General features: G+C 40.2%; 1 protein-coding gene across 1 annotated transcript in view; it reads right to left on the reverse strand.

Moving 5' to 3' along the window:
- LOC307036272 (voltage-dependent calcium channel subunit alpha-2/delta-3-like) overlaps window positions 1-3,767 on the reverse strand; it is a 112,622-nt gene extending 108,855 nt beyond the window's left edge. Inside the window, exons 1-2 of the mRNA XM_079676420.1 lie at window positions 3,266-3,767; window positions 2,824-2,905 (exon numbers count right to left, since the gene is read on the reverse strand). Coding sequence (XP_079532546.1) covers window positions 2,824-2,905; window positions 3,266-3,438 — 255 coding nt within the window. The 5' untranslated portion in view covers window positions 3,439-3,767. The remainder of the gene's footprint in view (window positions 1-2,823; window positions 2,906-3,265) is intronic.
- Between the last annotated feature and the right edge of the window lie 11,522 nt (window positions 3,768-15,289).

The following is a 15,289-nucleotide window of genomic DNA, read 5'->3' on the forward strand; positions in this document are numbered from 1 at the left end:
AACACACACAGAGACACAGCCATCACAGCCAGGCTGGCTCATATAGACAGGTTGCTCAATGATACATGAAATTAAAGATTTCAACAGAATAGCAGTGAAGAGGGTAAAACACACAGAGCTAATTCTCACTATCAGTGGGAGATGTTTAATGTGTTTCAAAAACAAGTCCCTCTTCCTTTGTATGGGTAGTGTACACACCATAGTGTACAGTGTTGTAAGTGCATGTGTATCGTATTTGAACATTTAGTGATGAGTAAACTGCTAATGCCTGACTTATGTACAAATTGAAGGCGTTATTGACCATTTTTTTTGTTCTTCTTCAGGGACATAGAAGTGCTCACACATTCAAACACACACACATATGACCTGACTGGTGTAACCTTGAAAGGAGAGATATTTCCGATGGATACAGGAAACGCTCTGTGGCGTGGGAAGGGAGACCGATCAGGACGGGGGACGAGATGAAAGAGGAGACGGGGCTTGGAAGAGAGGCCAAATCTTTCCAACAGCAACAACAGGAAGATATATAGATCCTAAATTATTTCTAAATAAATACATTTATATAATTTCTGTACTCTAAGACTTTCTGTGAAATTAAGTTTTAAATTAAGAATCATGCAATCCTTCCTATTTCAAGCAATAATGAAATGTGAGTTGAAATGACTAAAGGCAATAATTAGAATTAGCTATACAAATATATAATTAAACTCCTTATGTATTTGGACAAGGGCCGATGCACACATTTTATGTTACGCACATATCTTAATAAATCAAAATGTTTGAATTGTGGTGGTACAGTACTGATTATTTAATACAAAAATGTGTGTGTGTGTGTGTGTGTGTGTGTGTGTGTGTGTGTGTGTGTGTGTGTGTGTGTGTGTGTGTGTGTGTGTGTGTGTGTGTGTGTGTGTGTGTGTGTGTTTATGTGTGTGTGTGTGTGTGTGTGTGTGTGTGTGTGTGTGTGTGTGTGTGTGTGTGTGTGTGTGTGTGTGTGTGTGTGTGTGTGTGTGTGTGTGTGTGTGTGTGTGTGTGTGTGTGTGTGTGTGTGTGTGTGTGTGTGTGTGTGTGTGTGTGTGTCATGCAGAGGTATGGTTATTTCTGAAGGACTTTTGTTATGCTAGGGTCAAAGAGATAACTCAAGAGAGACTGAGTCCATCTGTCCCCTGCCCAGGGGAAAGAAACACACACACATAAGAACACGCACACACAAATTCACACACACACACGCACACGCCTTGGTCTTTTGTCCTCAGTGCCATCCTCCTTCTCTATGTACAACAGTGTACATCCCTCTATCTTTCTGCCTATTTAAAAGCATATGTGCCCTCAGGGGATCTGTGGTCTCTCTTAATTGTTCCTGGACAAGAGCTACTAGACTGCACCAGATACACAATAAGGCGAAACATACATGAGATGTTATCAAAAGCCTGCGAATGATTGAATGTGTGCATTTATACACCCTGCTCTCTGACATATACTGCAAGTGGGCACAGTGAATACACTATACAGTACTTGCAACAAACCAGTTTGGCGTCAAAGATGCACTTTTCCCACAAAGAGGTCCACAGTCTTTCTTTGCTCAATTAACCCTGCGGCCCTCATTTGCATTTCATAAAGAGGTCGTCACTCTGTGGGAGGGTTATTTTCTTTTTTGAGGTGGAAAAAGATTAGAAGGGGAAGAGTTTTTATCCTATCAAAAAGATAACAGCAATCTGCTGGCTTCTGAGGAAATCCACGCTTTCGCTATAGGCTCACAGGCTCACATGTGTGTATGTGATTGTGCGTGTGATTATGCAGTGTGTGGTCATGTGCATACACTTAAGCATGTGGGAGGGAGGGGGGAGTCTGTACTGTATGTGTGCACTCATGTATAGGGTACATGTGTAAGTTAGTGTCTCAGATCACTTGTTTGGCCTGTGTGACATCTACTTGCAGCTACACACCACAGTGTCTGTGCCTCCACCCAGGACCCTGAACTGATGGCCCCTGGCACAACTCTGTGTCGGTGCACCGGCCCCCGCTGAGAGGGTAGCTTCAGCTCGGCTTTTTATCAATTGGTTATCCATTAGCCAGTTTTAACTTGTGGTTCATCAACTGACTCTCCATTAGGTACATTTGCATTCCATCACACTCAAATATTGCATTAATGCCACTAAGCGGAGAGTGGAAAAGGGACGGGAGAAAACTGCAGAGAGGTACGAAATGAGGTAAGGGGGTGTTACAAATGTGAGGGACCTTCGTTTGCTAAGCACTTTCCAGAGAGAATATCTGTGTGTCTATGCATCTGCCAGAGTGCCTTTGAATTGGACACCCATTTAAAAAGAGCATGTTCTGAATAAGCTTTTAAATCTGTGCCTACCTAGTCGACATGCATTACCGATTCTCAAGTGCCTAAAAAGCACGGTTCCTGCAGTTTAAGAGATGAAGAGTGACATTTCTCTAAATTCAAAAATGACTCACCGGCAGTCATTTCCTCTCTTCATAAGCCAATCTTTTCACATCCACACAGCTATTTCAGAAAGTCTCTCAAAAAAGTCTCTATGAGCTTTGAAATAAAAAGTCCCTTTACCCACTGTATCATATAATTTCGGTTGCAAAAAATTGCTGGAGTAGCCTACACTGTTGGGTTGTTACATATTTGGTCAAATTAAAAAAATACATATTTGAAAGAAAAATCCCTCCTCCTCTACTCAAATTATTTACAAGACTCAAACTGCCTAAAATGAAAATGTGCTCAAGTTCAATCATGTGGACATTTGAATTTTACATTTTGGGTATTGAGGTTCCAGAGTGCCACCTTAAGTAGACAATACAACTGCTCACCTTCTGCAGCAGCTGGGAGCCGGAGTACTTTGCTGAGATGGACTTTATCTCCCCACCAAAAGCTGAAGCCCACAGCTTCACCCTGCAGACAGAACACAAACAAACAGAGACAAGCAAGAATTCAGAAACAGTTTCAAAACATAAATAGGCCACAACTTATTAAGCTGACTTAAAAAGTACTGATGAGTCTGCTTTTTGAAAGATTTAGCAAAAACATGAAATAGATTTACAATTTCATCTTTTTAAAAGCAGACTTTTTGCAAAATATTTTAAAAAGCAGACTATCAGAGAAAAAAGAAAGTATTAAACTAAATACGTATAGCATTAAACAACACATAGCGATATGGCATTAAATATTGTTTACTCAAACAGCTGTAGGCATTTATAAGTTCTGCTTTGAAACTTGGAGATTCAAGTGGTGCGTAAAAGAACATCTACTTACACGGACGGAGGGATGCTTTGGTGGGTGCCTCCCACCTCACTGACCCTGGTACCCAGAGTTGAGAAAAGTAAAATCAGACACGCATACCACGCACTGGAAACCACACAGCTCCGATCCACCTGCATCTTGGGCAAAATACCCTCCCTATGCGCACAGAGCGAGTTTGTTGGCATATGCTTCCACCGTGGATTTTTTTTTCTCTCCAGAAAATCCGAAAAAGGAAAGAAAAGAAGGAGATTGAGGAAATCAAAAGTCCAAAGTCACCTATGCTCTCCGACTAAATCGTTCATGGCAATGTGTGCTGCTGTTCTTGGAGCGGGACGCGGTTGAGCCTTGGCAAACGGCAGCTGTGAGTTATCCAAAGTGCCGCGGTGTGACCCGCTCACCGGTGCGGTGCACACGGCTCTGCTGCACGGCGGAAAGTCGAGCTCTACTCCTCGGGCAGGGAAAGTCCTTCCAGTTGCTTTGTTTGACCGACTTCACCCGCAAAGAGCAGAGAGTGGAGGTATCGGGGAAACCGGGGAGACCATCAAACGATGCAGCGCACAAGAGCACGCCTACTCGTCTTGAGTGATGCGACTAGCCTCCTCTCTCTCATTCTCTCTCTCTCCCCCTTTCTCTCTCTCTCTTTTACTTTCTCCCCTCCTTACTCTCTGGATCTGAGGATGCTCTTATTGTTGTTGAATTACGCCATACTTCTGCCTCTCTCTCTCGCTCTTACCCTTTCTCTCTTACCCGGGCTCTAATACAGGGCTATAATAGCTAGCCTTTAGCTTTCATGTTAGATCAAGTCATGCACTGTATACCCAGTTCACTGAAGCAGGAATTACTTCCAAAGTGCTGACAAAAGAGAAAAGAAAGTGTGTGTGCGTGTGTGTGCATGTGTATGCGTTTGTGTGCATGTAAAGACAGAAAGAAGAGGAGATGTTCAGCCTCTTGGTGGAAGGAGGGCAGGACCACATGATACAGTATTTCAGTTGTGCTGAAGAAAAGAATGTTAATTAAATGCACTTTGCAGCAGGGATGTGGCACTGGCAGTGTGTGGGCATATGGGTTGTGAAAGAGGATGGCGGCCCCCGGGCGATGGACCCCATGCGACGGATTGTGTTTCACACAGAGCTGGAAGGATTCTGGAAAAGCACTGGAAGGGGATCAACAAGGACTGAATAGCCTATCTCTACTGCTGCAAAGGGAGGGCCAATCTGATTACAGACCTACCTCTTTTATATTAGGGGCTCACCTTTGGCTATATGGGTCAAACATCAATGTGAAACAACCGGTCTCAATAGTCAAACCCATAAACACAGTTGGTTCAGACCCATCCCAACAACAATATACAGAAGTAGAGTCACATCCCATTTTGGACCTTTTTAATATGTTTTTTGGATTCCCTTTAACAATCCTCAGGTGTCATATAATCATACTGGCACATGAGACATTCAAATGCACTCAGATGAGAAAGCTCAGTGTTTAAACTGTATATCAAAATGTGTTTTGCATAAATGTTATTGCGCTGATATTTGCCTGCCCAGTGACTTCTCTCAAGTTGCCAGTGAATTGATGCCACAGGAAAAGCTCCCAGGTTTCCAAACCAACAAACATGGCTGTTCCAATGTGACCATAATGAAGTCAGCCTGCAATAAAACAATGTCTGGAGATCTGGTCTTATAATGAGAATGACAGAGACTAAACATACAAATAAATCAGTTTGTGTTGTTAAGCTATGTAATCATTGGTAACAGTTTGTTCATTATCATTCTGAATATAGATCAAAATAAAACTCAGCAAACACTTTCTGATATGAACATATTGATTTTTATTTAGGTTGCCCATGAAACATAACTTAAAGGTGGGGTAGGGCCTATGTAATGTATTTCAGAAACACTTTTTGTTATATTCCATGGAATGCTCTTAACATCCCGATAGCAATGAATATATTAAATGCTTTGACAATAAATACATTAAAAAATGTCATCTGTGGAAGCCGTAGTACTCTAAAAAGCATGAGCAATCATTTTAACTGGATGGCCTACCTGCCTGTCAGCCTTCCATCTGTGCACAGACTTATATCGTGCCCTCATTGGTCATGTGTGCGCTTGTGTGTGTTGGAGGAGGGGCTCTGTAAGGAAGTGGCAGATTTTCTCCGGTCGTGTATTTTCAAATTCTAGCGCACTCGAGCTGGTTTCTCCAAAATTACCTACCCCAACTTTAATATGAGACCGCTATAGTAGTGGAAAATGTTGTCTGCCACTACATACAGTATGTGACAAACTGCCCTAAACCAGCTGATGCCTAAACAATATTGTCTATTTTTGATGGGTCTATGCTGCAAAAGTGACACCCACTGTTATGGGGTATAAACTCATAAACTAATATAAAATTAGGATTATTTTTTTTCTATGAATGTGTTTCTTGGTATGCTTAAAACGCTGTCTGCTCTGTCTTTGCCTACTACTATTTTAGGGGTTTTAACTTTTCATCATTGTTTTAAAAGCAAAAGCACAGTAATGGCAAAGTCAGATCAAATCAATGAGGTATGGTCATAGCTGGAATACAAAAGCATGTATGAGAAATGAGAGAGAAACTTTGAAGTTACGTGATCATCTTCTGTGTGGTTTACCTTCTTATTGCAGAATCATCTCTTCCTTCTGTGTCTGTCCCAGCATGATCATAATGTATTGTATGGCATGGACATTGAAGCAGGTTTTATCAACCTTATTCCTGTAAATCTGCAAAAATAAAAATAAATATCAGTTGTGGTAGTTATAAATGACTTTTTATAAGCCTTTATTGGGTGTTTCTTGTAGGGAAGCGTTATTGTGATTAGGAATAGCACTGAGCAAAGCCAGGCCACTTCACTTGACAGAACTAGGTAGTCTGAAAAATAGCTGTTATGGTAAATAAAGTGAATTGGCAGGTAAAAACCCAAATAAAATATTGAATGAAGGGAAAAAAATGCAGTTTTGTTGAAGAATGTCTTCATACTCATGACTAAAGGGATAACAAAACATTTATTTACGTCTTCCTTCATTCTTACTCCTTATTTTCATCCTGTTCTGGTTCTCATGCAGTGGGCTCCTCAAGATCTCTTTCTTCCTCGTCCGGTACGAGTGAATGGTTAATTGTTCACCATATTGAGAATGACAGTGTTCACACAAAAGGGTAGTTCTGAGTAAAGTAGTAATTTTAAACAAATTGGAATAATTCTTTATCTTTAATCTGTATATCAATATCTATTAGAGCAAAACTATTAGATACTATATCAAACTATATCAATATCTATTAGAGTAAACTGCTCTAAAGTCAAATAAAATCTGATGATATCACGGTTTTGAACATAAATTCCTCATGTCACTTATCTATCCCCAAAGAAGGTTTCTTTCCATCTCATCTCCTTTGAGACATCACAATCTAATACCACTCATGTCGCATTGGACAACCAAACACAATCCCAATAGTCCCTCGTAATTCCCTATTCAATGTTATAATAGCTTCAAGCCGTAAACTAGACAAAGAGAAAATAACATTGTTTCTGTGATATTTTCCATTGACATAAAAATTATGAATATAGTTACATTAACTAGCAACAAGCCAACCACTTTTACACATAATTCCTGACGCTTGATTCATGCACGTGAGCCGGAGGCATGTCCCAGAAGATTTTCCGGACGGATGGGGCGTTGAGGTAGGCTAAGGCCTGAATTAGCAAGGGATTCTTTTACACACCATAGTCGACCTTGAAAATAATGCATTGCACGCAGAAGCCATGAGGATGAGGTTAGTAACGTGGGGAGGAAGACATTATTATTAGTATTTTTAGAGGACATGAACAAAATAATGCATTGATAGATGTATTAATTTAGTCATGGACAATGAAGTCCTGCACACATATTTTATGAAAATCAAATGGGGTGAGAATTAGTCATGGGTCACATCAGAGGGAAAAACATCAAAGACTAATGACCCAGTACTATTTTCAATCTTCACACGCCCACGACCCCTCTTGTTTCTCTCCTCTAACCCTCCATTTGCTCAGTTCTGAATGCTGTAATCACATCATCTGATTTTGGAGAGCAGAGTGTACCCAATCTCCTGGTAACTGGGCCGTACCTGGCATTTTGGCAATGAAAGAAATATGTTTTGATGGTGCGCTTTCTTTACCATCCAATAGTGACAACTTTCCGTTATTTCAATTAGTTGACTTCATATTTTCTCCTTACTCTGAGAAAGTACACCAAGAAACAAAACATCAATGTCCTTATTTGAGGTCATATTAACACACTGGCAAGATTATGATTTAAGAGGTGTCATCATCACGTGCACATCAGTGAGTTATAAGCATCTGGGGGCTATTTGACACATCTGTATGATTGTACTTTAAATGCGGAATGACTGTCACAACTGTAACAAATCTAATGTATTGAAGAAGCCATTGCTATTACTGGAAGATGAAACAAAGATATCATACAAAATATTTCATAAAAGGAGAATAGTATACAAACTGCATGGGAGTATGTACAGTGTAAGAGCTTCATCAGTATGGCCTTGTTTCCTTTTCTGATGTCTAGTTTGACCTAAGGCCTACCAGCTATCCTGCATCTCTAGCCGCTCATTAGCACCAAGGTCAATCCTGCATACCAATACAGAATTAAGGATCAGTGGAAAAGGGTAGATGTACTGGCATGATTGAACTGGATGTGCTAATACTTCAATAAGAATATGCGATTTTTACAGTAGCTTTTTATACTGTCCCCCAAATATGCAGGTTTTTTTACTGGACTACTGTCAACAATCCTTTGCCCTGCCAGAATAAGCCCTGCATTAGGTGAGGTGTGAGCAGCAGCGCGACAGGCTTTGATTAAAAAACACAGCAATGTTTAGGGAATTGCACCTTTGACAGATCAAATGTGTTCCCAACTGTAGTCATCATAACTTCCCCTGTTCCATCCTGCAGGTCTAAAAATAGTCTCTATTAGAAAACCAGTCACTTATCGTCAGTTCTATCATGGGAGGACAATGTAACATTTGATAGCTATTGCAGAGCTAAAGCATCTCTGTCCAGGCTGGTTTGTATTTACACCAGGAAGTGGGAGGTGGCGTACGAGTGTGAGCATTGATGTACTTATCGGTACAGACAGTGATGGGCTCACTCCCATTAGTGCCTAGGAATCTCAAAGCACACCATAAATAATTCTTTGTTACCAGACTCAGAACTCACCTTTCTCCAGAAATACCTCCCTTAATTCAATTAATAATGAGATTCCAAAGACTTCCCTCCATCAGCACGAGCAGAGAAACAGACGACTGTATTTGGTGGGATGGAACACAGCTGCCTGCGGAATATGCAGCGTCATGGATCAAAAATATCCTCCGCATGCAAGATTTATGGGCTTGAAAACAAGGACAAACTGCATCCAGCTTAGCCATAATACACAGCAGGGAGCATTGGCAGCCACGATGCAAGGGAGGTGAGCTGGTGTGTCACCTGTGAAATCAGGAGAGAAGATTAATAACTTCTCTGCTTCCCCCAGTAACTGGAAACTGTGTCCTTGAATTAAAGAATTGATCCGAACTGCGCTCTCACAAGTACGTTTTTTTTAAATGAATGTTCAAGCAGATGGAGAGTAAATGAAAGCTTTTGGGAGGAATTATCTTCAATAGTGGCTGTCAACAGACAGTACACTGGGTTGAATAGATGATTAAAAGGCTTATGCACAGAGATTTACTTGGGTTCCTCCAGTGCTGGTGAAAGGTAGCCTAATTTTCAGACTGGCATCTATTTATTTAGAAAATTGCTGGGGATGTTTAGATGTCTTTTCAACACTTTGAAAAGAGTGAAAAGGGTTTTCTGTAAATGGTGGCATTCAGTCCCAACTGGAGAGCATCTAATAATTTATTTTAGAAAATGTAGAATTTTTACTTTTTAAATAGGTTTAAATAACCTAATCCCGAAAAGAGGATGTTATACAAATTCATAAAAACGTAGAAAAAAAAAAAACGTATAAGTAGTTGTGAGTGGTAAAAGTTCAGAGATTCCTCCTGGGATAAATGGTGCCAGAGACAATGTATCATCACGGCGTTTGTTCCCATTTTCTCAACAAAAAAGATTCACCTGAGAATATTTGCATAGCTGGCCTAAGGCAAAGGAGAATAAAGTTAGCAGCTGCTTAGGGTCCTAAAACCTCCAGGAGCAGATTATAAACTTGGTGTCCTCCATTCAGTTTTTCTGTTATAATTCAGGCATTTCAATTATTGATATATTAACATTTTATGTGTGCACTTTAGTGAACTTTACTGAACATATATTGTAGAGCCAAATCACTTTCTGATTAGGAAGCAAACGGCTGAACATTTCAGGCAATGTCCTCCCCTCTGACTCCCTCTTTCACTCGTAGTTCTCCAATAAAGTCTCTCTGGCCCAAAAAAACACCTTTAAAAAAAAGGAAGCAAACGGCTTGTGCAGTGTAGGGATCTAACGTAATTTTATGCAACACCAAAATCAAGCATCCTTGTTAAAAACAAGATATTTGAACACTTCCTGATACAGCAAGGAGTATAATCTATGATATCTTCTTCTAAGGAAGTGCATGTATGTAGACACGTTAGTTTAGCTGCTATAGGCTTGGACTGTTGGGGGGGGCACCTTACTTCGTCTTTCTGTCTGTTTGTACCTGTGTACTCTCATGTTCCGATTAATCCAGCTTCCCCCAAATCTCTTTTTTGTGTCCATATATACGCCGGGATCCTGAGTCGTGGCTAATCCTGTTGCTGTGGTCGTGTGTCCTGGATCCTCTATCCCGAGTTCTGGATCTGAGTCCTGGACTTCGAGTCGTGGCTGAACCAGTCTCTGTGGTCCTGCCTGACTCTCATCATACTACTTCCCTGATGACTTCCACAAGATTGCTGACATCCTCGTGGATTCATCTTCTTATTATAGACACATGCATTTCAAACATTTGGTCTTTCCAAACATTTGGACTACCTATGTTGTAAATGTATTATCTTTTCGATTTACACACGGCATCTATTGCACGTCTGTCCGTCCTGGGAGAGAGATCCCTCCTCTGTTGCTCTCCCTGAGGTTTCTCCCATGTTCCCCTTTAAACTATGGTTTTTCTCTGGAAGTTTTTCCTTATACGATGTGAGGGTCTAAGGACAGAGGGTGTCATATTGTCATACTTATATTCTGAACAATCTGTGAAGACCACTGAGACAAATGTAACATTTGTGATATTGGGCTATATAAATAAACACTGATTGATTGATTGATTGATTGATTGATTGATTGATTGATTGATTGATAGGACATCTAAAATATGAACTATATAAAAAGGTATATGAATATGATTTGTATGTTATTATATAACATGTATGTAAGTAAGTAATTAAGTAAATAAAGTAAAGTAAAGTGAGGACATGCTCCTGTCCAGGAGACAGATCAGGAAAACACACAAACCTGAACGGTGCACTGCAGCTGGTTTCTCCTGAAAAAGACGTCAAAAGTATGAGAAAGAAACAGATTGTTCAGCGACGGAAAAGACAGGAGTGGGAAATGAAGAGGGGAAGACATTCGGTAAAAAGCAGGAAGAGGAGGAGAGAGTGAAATGACTGCTTCTGGCTTTCTTAAAAAGGACACCAAAGATGAATTTGTCATTGTTATAATCTACAAAATGGAACGCATATTAGTGAACATAATTGTGTTAAAAAGCAATTATACACCAGTCATTTCCTTTTCTCAGAGATAAGAATCAGAACATTGAGCCATTTATGAAAGAGAAAATAAGTCCCATAATGGCACTGTGGTATTGGTGACCCACAGAGTAGTTGATAAAGAACATCATGGACCTACTCAATGTGCTTTCTATGTAATTTAAAAACATTATTTATTGTGCGTTGGGTCAGTAACTGTACTTTTACCTGTACACCATGCTGAGCAGACGGAGAGGATGTTCGGAAAACTTTCACATTGACCATGACCTTGGTGTACATCTTAGAGGATGTAGTTCCCCACCACCAAACTGTGTGGCAGCTAGAAGAACCTCAATTAGCAGAGTAATTAGGTCATATATCAAAACAATGAAGCGCCTGGGTGAGGAGGGACAGAGCTGGTCGGAGAGGAGAGGAAAGAAGCAAAAGTGGAAGAGGATGGTTAGACTTTAACAAGGAAAGGGGGAAACAAGGACGTTTAGGATATTAAATATGGTAGAAGTTGGGGAACACAGAGACATGAGGAAGCCATCTGCTTTTAAAAGGGTTGAAGCAATAATGAGAAAAGCAAGAAGGTGCATCAGAAAGACAGGTCAGTAAATTGAAAGCAACCAGAGCATGGGATGACAGAGGTAGAGAAAGAGGGAGATTTGTTGGGACATATCATCTGGTGTTCAGAGTGTCCCTTGAAATCAGTGAGTGTCACCCTGGAAACAAATTAGTGTGTCTCTCCACATACGTTTGTAAAGAAATGTAAGAGCCAGTCTACCTTCTCCGTTATAACACAGTGCACACGGAAAACCACATTAAGATTAAAAGGTGTAGTAAGGAATGAATGACAGCCAAACATCTTAAATATTCTGATGCAAATTCAGTAACTTTTTTAACAACAGCAGGAGAAATATATACACCACATGCTGTCTAAAATGAGTAAACTTAAATATCAGTGAGTCACCTTTAGAATACAATGTGTATATCTGACTTTATGCATGCATTATCATTCATCCAGTCAGTGTCCTTCTTTCTAAATTGTCTGCATTGCCAGTCTCCTGAGGGCCAAAGCATCTCGCAGCTCACACTTAACGCTGTGTCCTTGCGCTGGGGTTGTGTTTAGATTCAGTATGTAAACAAACAGAAAGCTGGGATTTGCTGTGTGTGAACGAGAGATATATTCACACAAACACACACACATCTTCTTCAATGACAGTAATACTAAAAGCACTGTGACAACATGCATAATTAAAGGTACTTCACCTAAAAATAGAAGGGTGGGAAGAGAGAGTATGGAAATCAGAGATGAGTAAGAAACAAGAGGAAGACAGAAAGGGGGAACGGAGAGCTGATATCCACAGCAATAACAAAGCAGGGAAAGAACACCCAAAGCACAAATTGTGTGTATAGTCTGATTTAAGTTTTGGGGAGAAAACTTGTCAATTTTCTATTCCATCTTCAAACAAACAGTGTGAATTGCCTCAAGGAGCTGTCTGATTGCCTGAAAGGAAAGGCTTGATAGGAGAGGTGGCTTCATTATGTGGAGGAATAACAGGCAGCCGGGGAAGTCGTCTGTGATATTTGCATTATATTGTGTGGCAGATTAAAAATGGTGCTAAAATGCTCTACATTCACAACATGTTCACAATTGATTTGCCCAAAGCATGCCATTTCATTTTACATTCCCCAGCCACTTCAATTAAAGAAAAAACACCTTGCTGTTACAAGTCCTCTCCTTACCCCCATTATTCTCTGTCTCGCCTTTATTTTCCCCTCCCTCCCATCATCAGCTTATTTCAGATATGCAATCTCCTCTCTATCTTTTTCTTGTGTCTTATTGGCTGTGCCTCAGTGCACCTTATTAAAATGTATATTTCCAAATCATTCTTCAAAGGCGAACTGTTTGCAAAGAGAACCAGAGCATTGCCCCATGTTACAGGAAATTACAGTGAGACTGAGCAGATAGCCCACCTCTTTCTCACCGTCTGCTCTTCCTGTGTGGCTTTGCCAACAATGTGCTTCACAGCTGCAAATCAAGTGACAAAACACTGAATACTCTCTGTTATATGAGCTAATCATAATTTCTTCAGATTCTGAGACGCAGCCCATGCAATTGGCACTACTGTCAAAACAACCTATTTTCAACAAATACTTATCTCTACAGCACTCAATCTGTATCCAAAACCAAAACAAAATACACAAACATAAAACAACCAAGCTCATCTTTAAACAAAATGGCTGAACTACTGTAGCAGCATACAGTGAAACTCCTCTGATCCACCCTTGGACTGTTTATTTGTTTAAGTCCCAAAGCCTAGGCTGTTTTGTTGATAACCAACTCATTTGCAATGATAACATGCCCAAGAGGCTAAAATGAGGCCATTCACTGCGGCTGTGTTGATAGAGGATGAGGAACTCGGAGGCTGTGATTGGCTTGACTGTGATGCTCAATTAATGGTCAACTCACCGAGTCCTTCGCACTTCAAAGTGTCCCAATGGACCAAATCAATGATTGACAGTGCAGAATAATTCGAGGCACTGAAGGGCCGAGCAATATTATCTCTAACTATTTACCACAGTGGACACGGCAAAAAAAGAAATATAAAAAAAAAAATGGAAGAACTGAGAAGATTAAATGTTTCAAGAGGTAGAGGGCGAGCGTAGTCTTGTTTTCTGCCACTATCATTTAAACCAGGATGCTGCCATCCAGCTGTGTGAACAGTGTATGAACTTCGATTCCTAAACATTTCCAATTTTACACACCTACATTTTTTAGTATCCTTAGCATCACTTGTGCTAGAATGTAAAGCAGCTTAGACAGTGGGACCCCGTCACAGTTTGGCTGCAACAAAGGAGTTGTGCGGCATACCCTGTGGGCACTGTGCTTTCTGGCTGGCAGCTTTACATATAAAACAGGCGGGCATATCTGTCTCTGCACAGGCTGCGGCCACAAAGTCCGAATCCCCAGCTTGGAGTACTCCACGGATCCTCGCTCTGGAGTTCTGCACAGGGAGAGATTAACAACAAACAATAAACATGACTCTTCTGTTTGTGTCTCAGAGAGAGAGGAAAATTATTAATCACTGAGGGAAAGTTTGGTCAAATAAAAGTCTCAGGCTTAACTGTCAACACAAAAACTATTCACCCCTGCTGTTAAAAGCTGTTGATAATCTAATTTCAAATGTTTTTGTACATTATCTGTTCCATTTATTACAAAGTTTTAATGGCGTCTTTGGCTACCGCTCTACAATTTGATACAGAGTTTCGGATGTTACAAGTTATTGGCAATGACCATGGTATTCACAGCAGCTAATTAAAACATTTATTTCAGTCTTTACTTTCATAATTGGTCACAGCCAATCTTAATTTATCATTATTTATTTATTCTCAGAACAACATATCCAGAGGTGGCCATTAGAAGCTGTGACACATGCAAACACTGACATCTAGAGCATGTTATATGAAGTTGCACTTTCTCAATACAGACGTGAGGCACACCCAAATATAATCAGCCTAATGAGGCACATTAACAGCACAACAGGACATGTATTAGTTTTAACCATGAGTGCTTGATAAACAAACAATATGTTGATTTTCTCTTTAATCATTAAATCTAACTTTCAGTTATATCTGAGAGTTTATCCCAAATATCTATGGTTGACAAATTACTAACATATCCCTGTATATATGTTAATAGACCAATGAGTGTCTTATGTTCAAGTTTTTGTTGAAGCACCCTTTACTGAATACAGTTATTTCTGACCACAGCATCTCAATAACTGCTATAGGCCTGCTGGCAAAACTAACATCAAATACAATCATGAAACATTTCTAAAAATCAATCCTGACATTTTTGTATCCAAGTACTTTTCATAATGTATACTTCACCAGCTTCCCTGAGGCCCTACAGTCAGGGTACTGTACACAATACATCAAGCACTAATGAACAGATCTCCATCAAATGTGAAGGAAACACAAAGCAGCATATCCTACCAAAAATGGTGTGGCTCATTGTTAATGCATGCAACAAAAACAGCAAATCAGACCACCCATATACACAAACAAGCAGTGATGTGGATGTTACTTGTAAAATGTAGGCCAAATTAACTACTAATCAAATGCAAATCACCCTCCATCAAAGGTTCCTTCCAACAAATGTGATGACCTGTTTATGAGAGGTGAGTATTGAAAAGATCCCCTTAGTGTTGGTTCAGGCTTTGCACAGATGACTAGCTGGTTAGGACAAAGAATGGGTTGACTGAAGTTAGTAAACTGTGTGGACATTTTTCTGTAGTTGATTAGATTCTGTTGGGACAGTGGTGTAAA

This window comes from Notothenia rossii, assembly GCF_949606895.1.
Source record: "Notothenia rossii genome assembly, chromosome: 4".
Classification (NCBI taxonomy): Eukaryota; Metazoa; Chordata; class Actinopteri; order Perciformes; family Nototheniidae; genus Notothenia; species Notothenia rossii.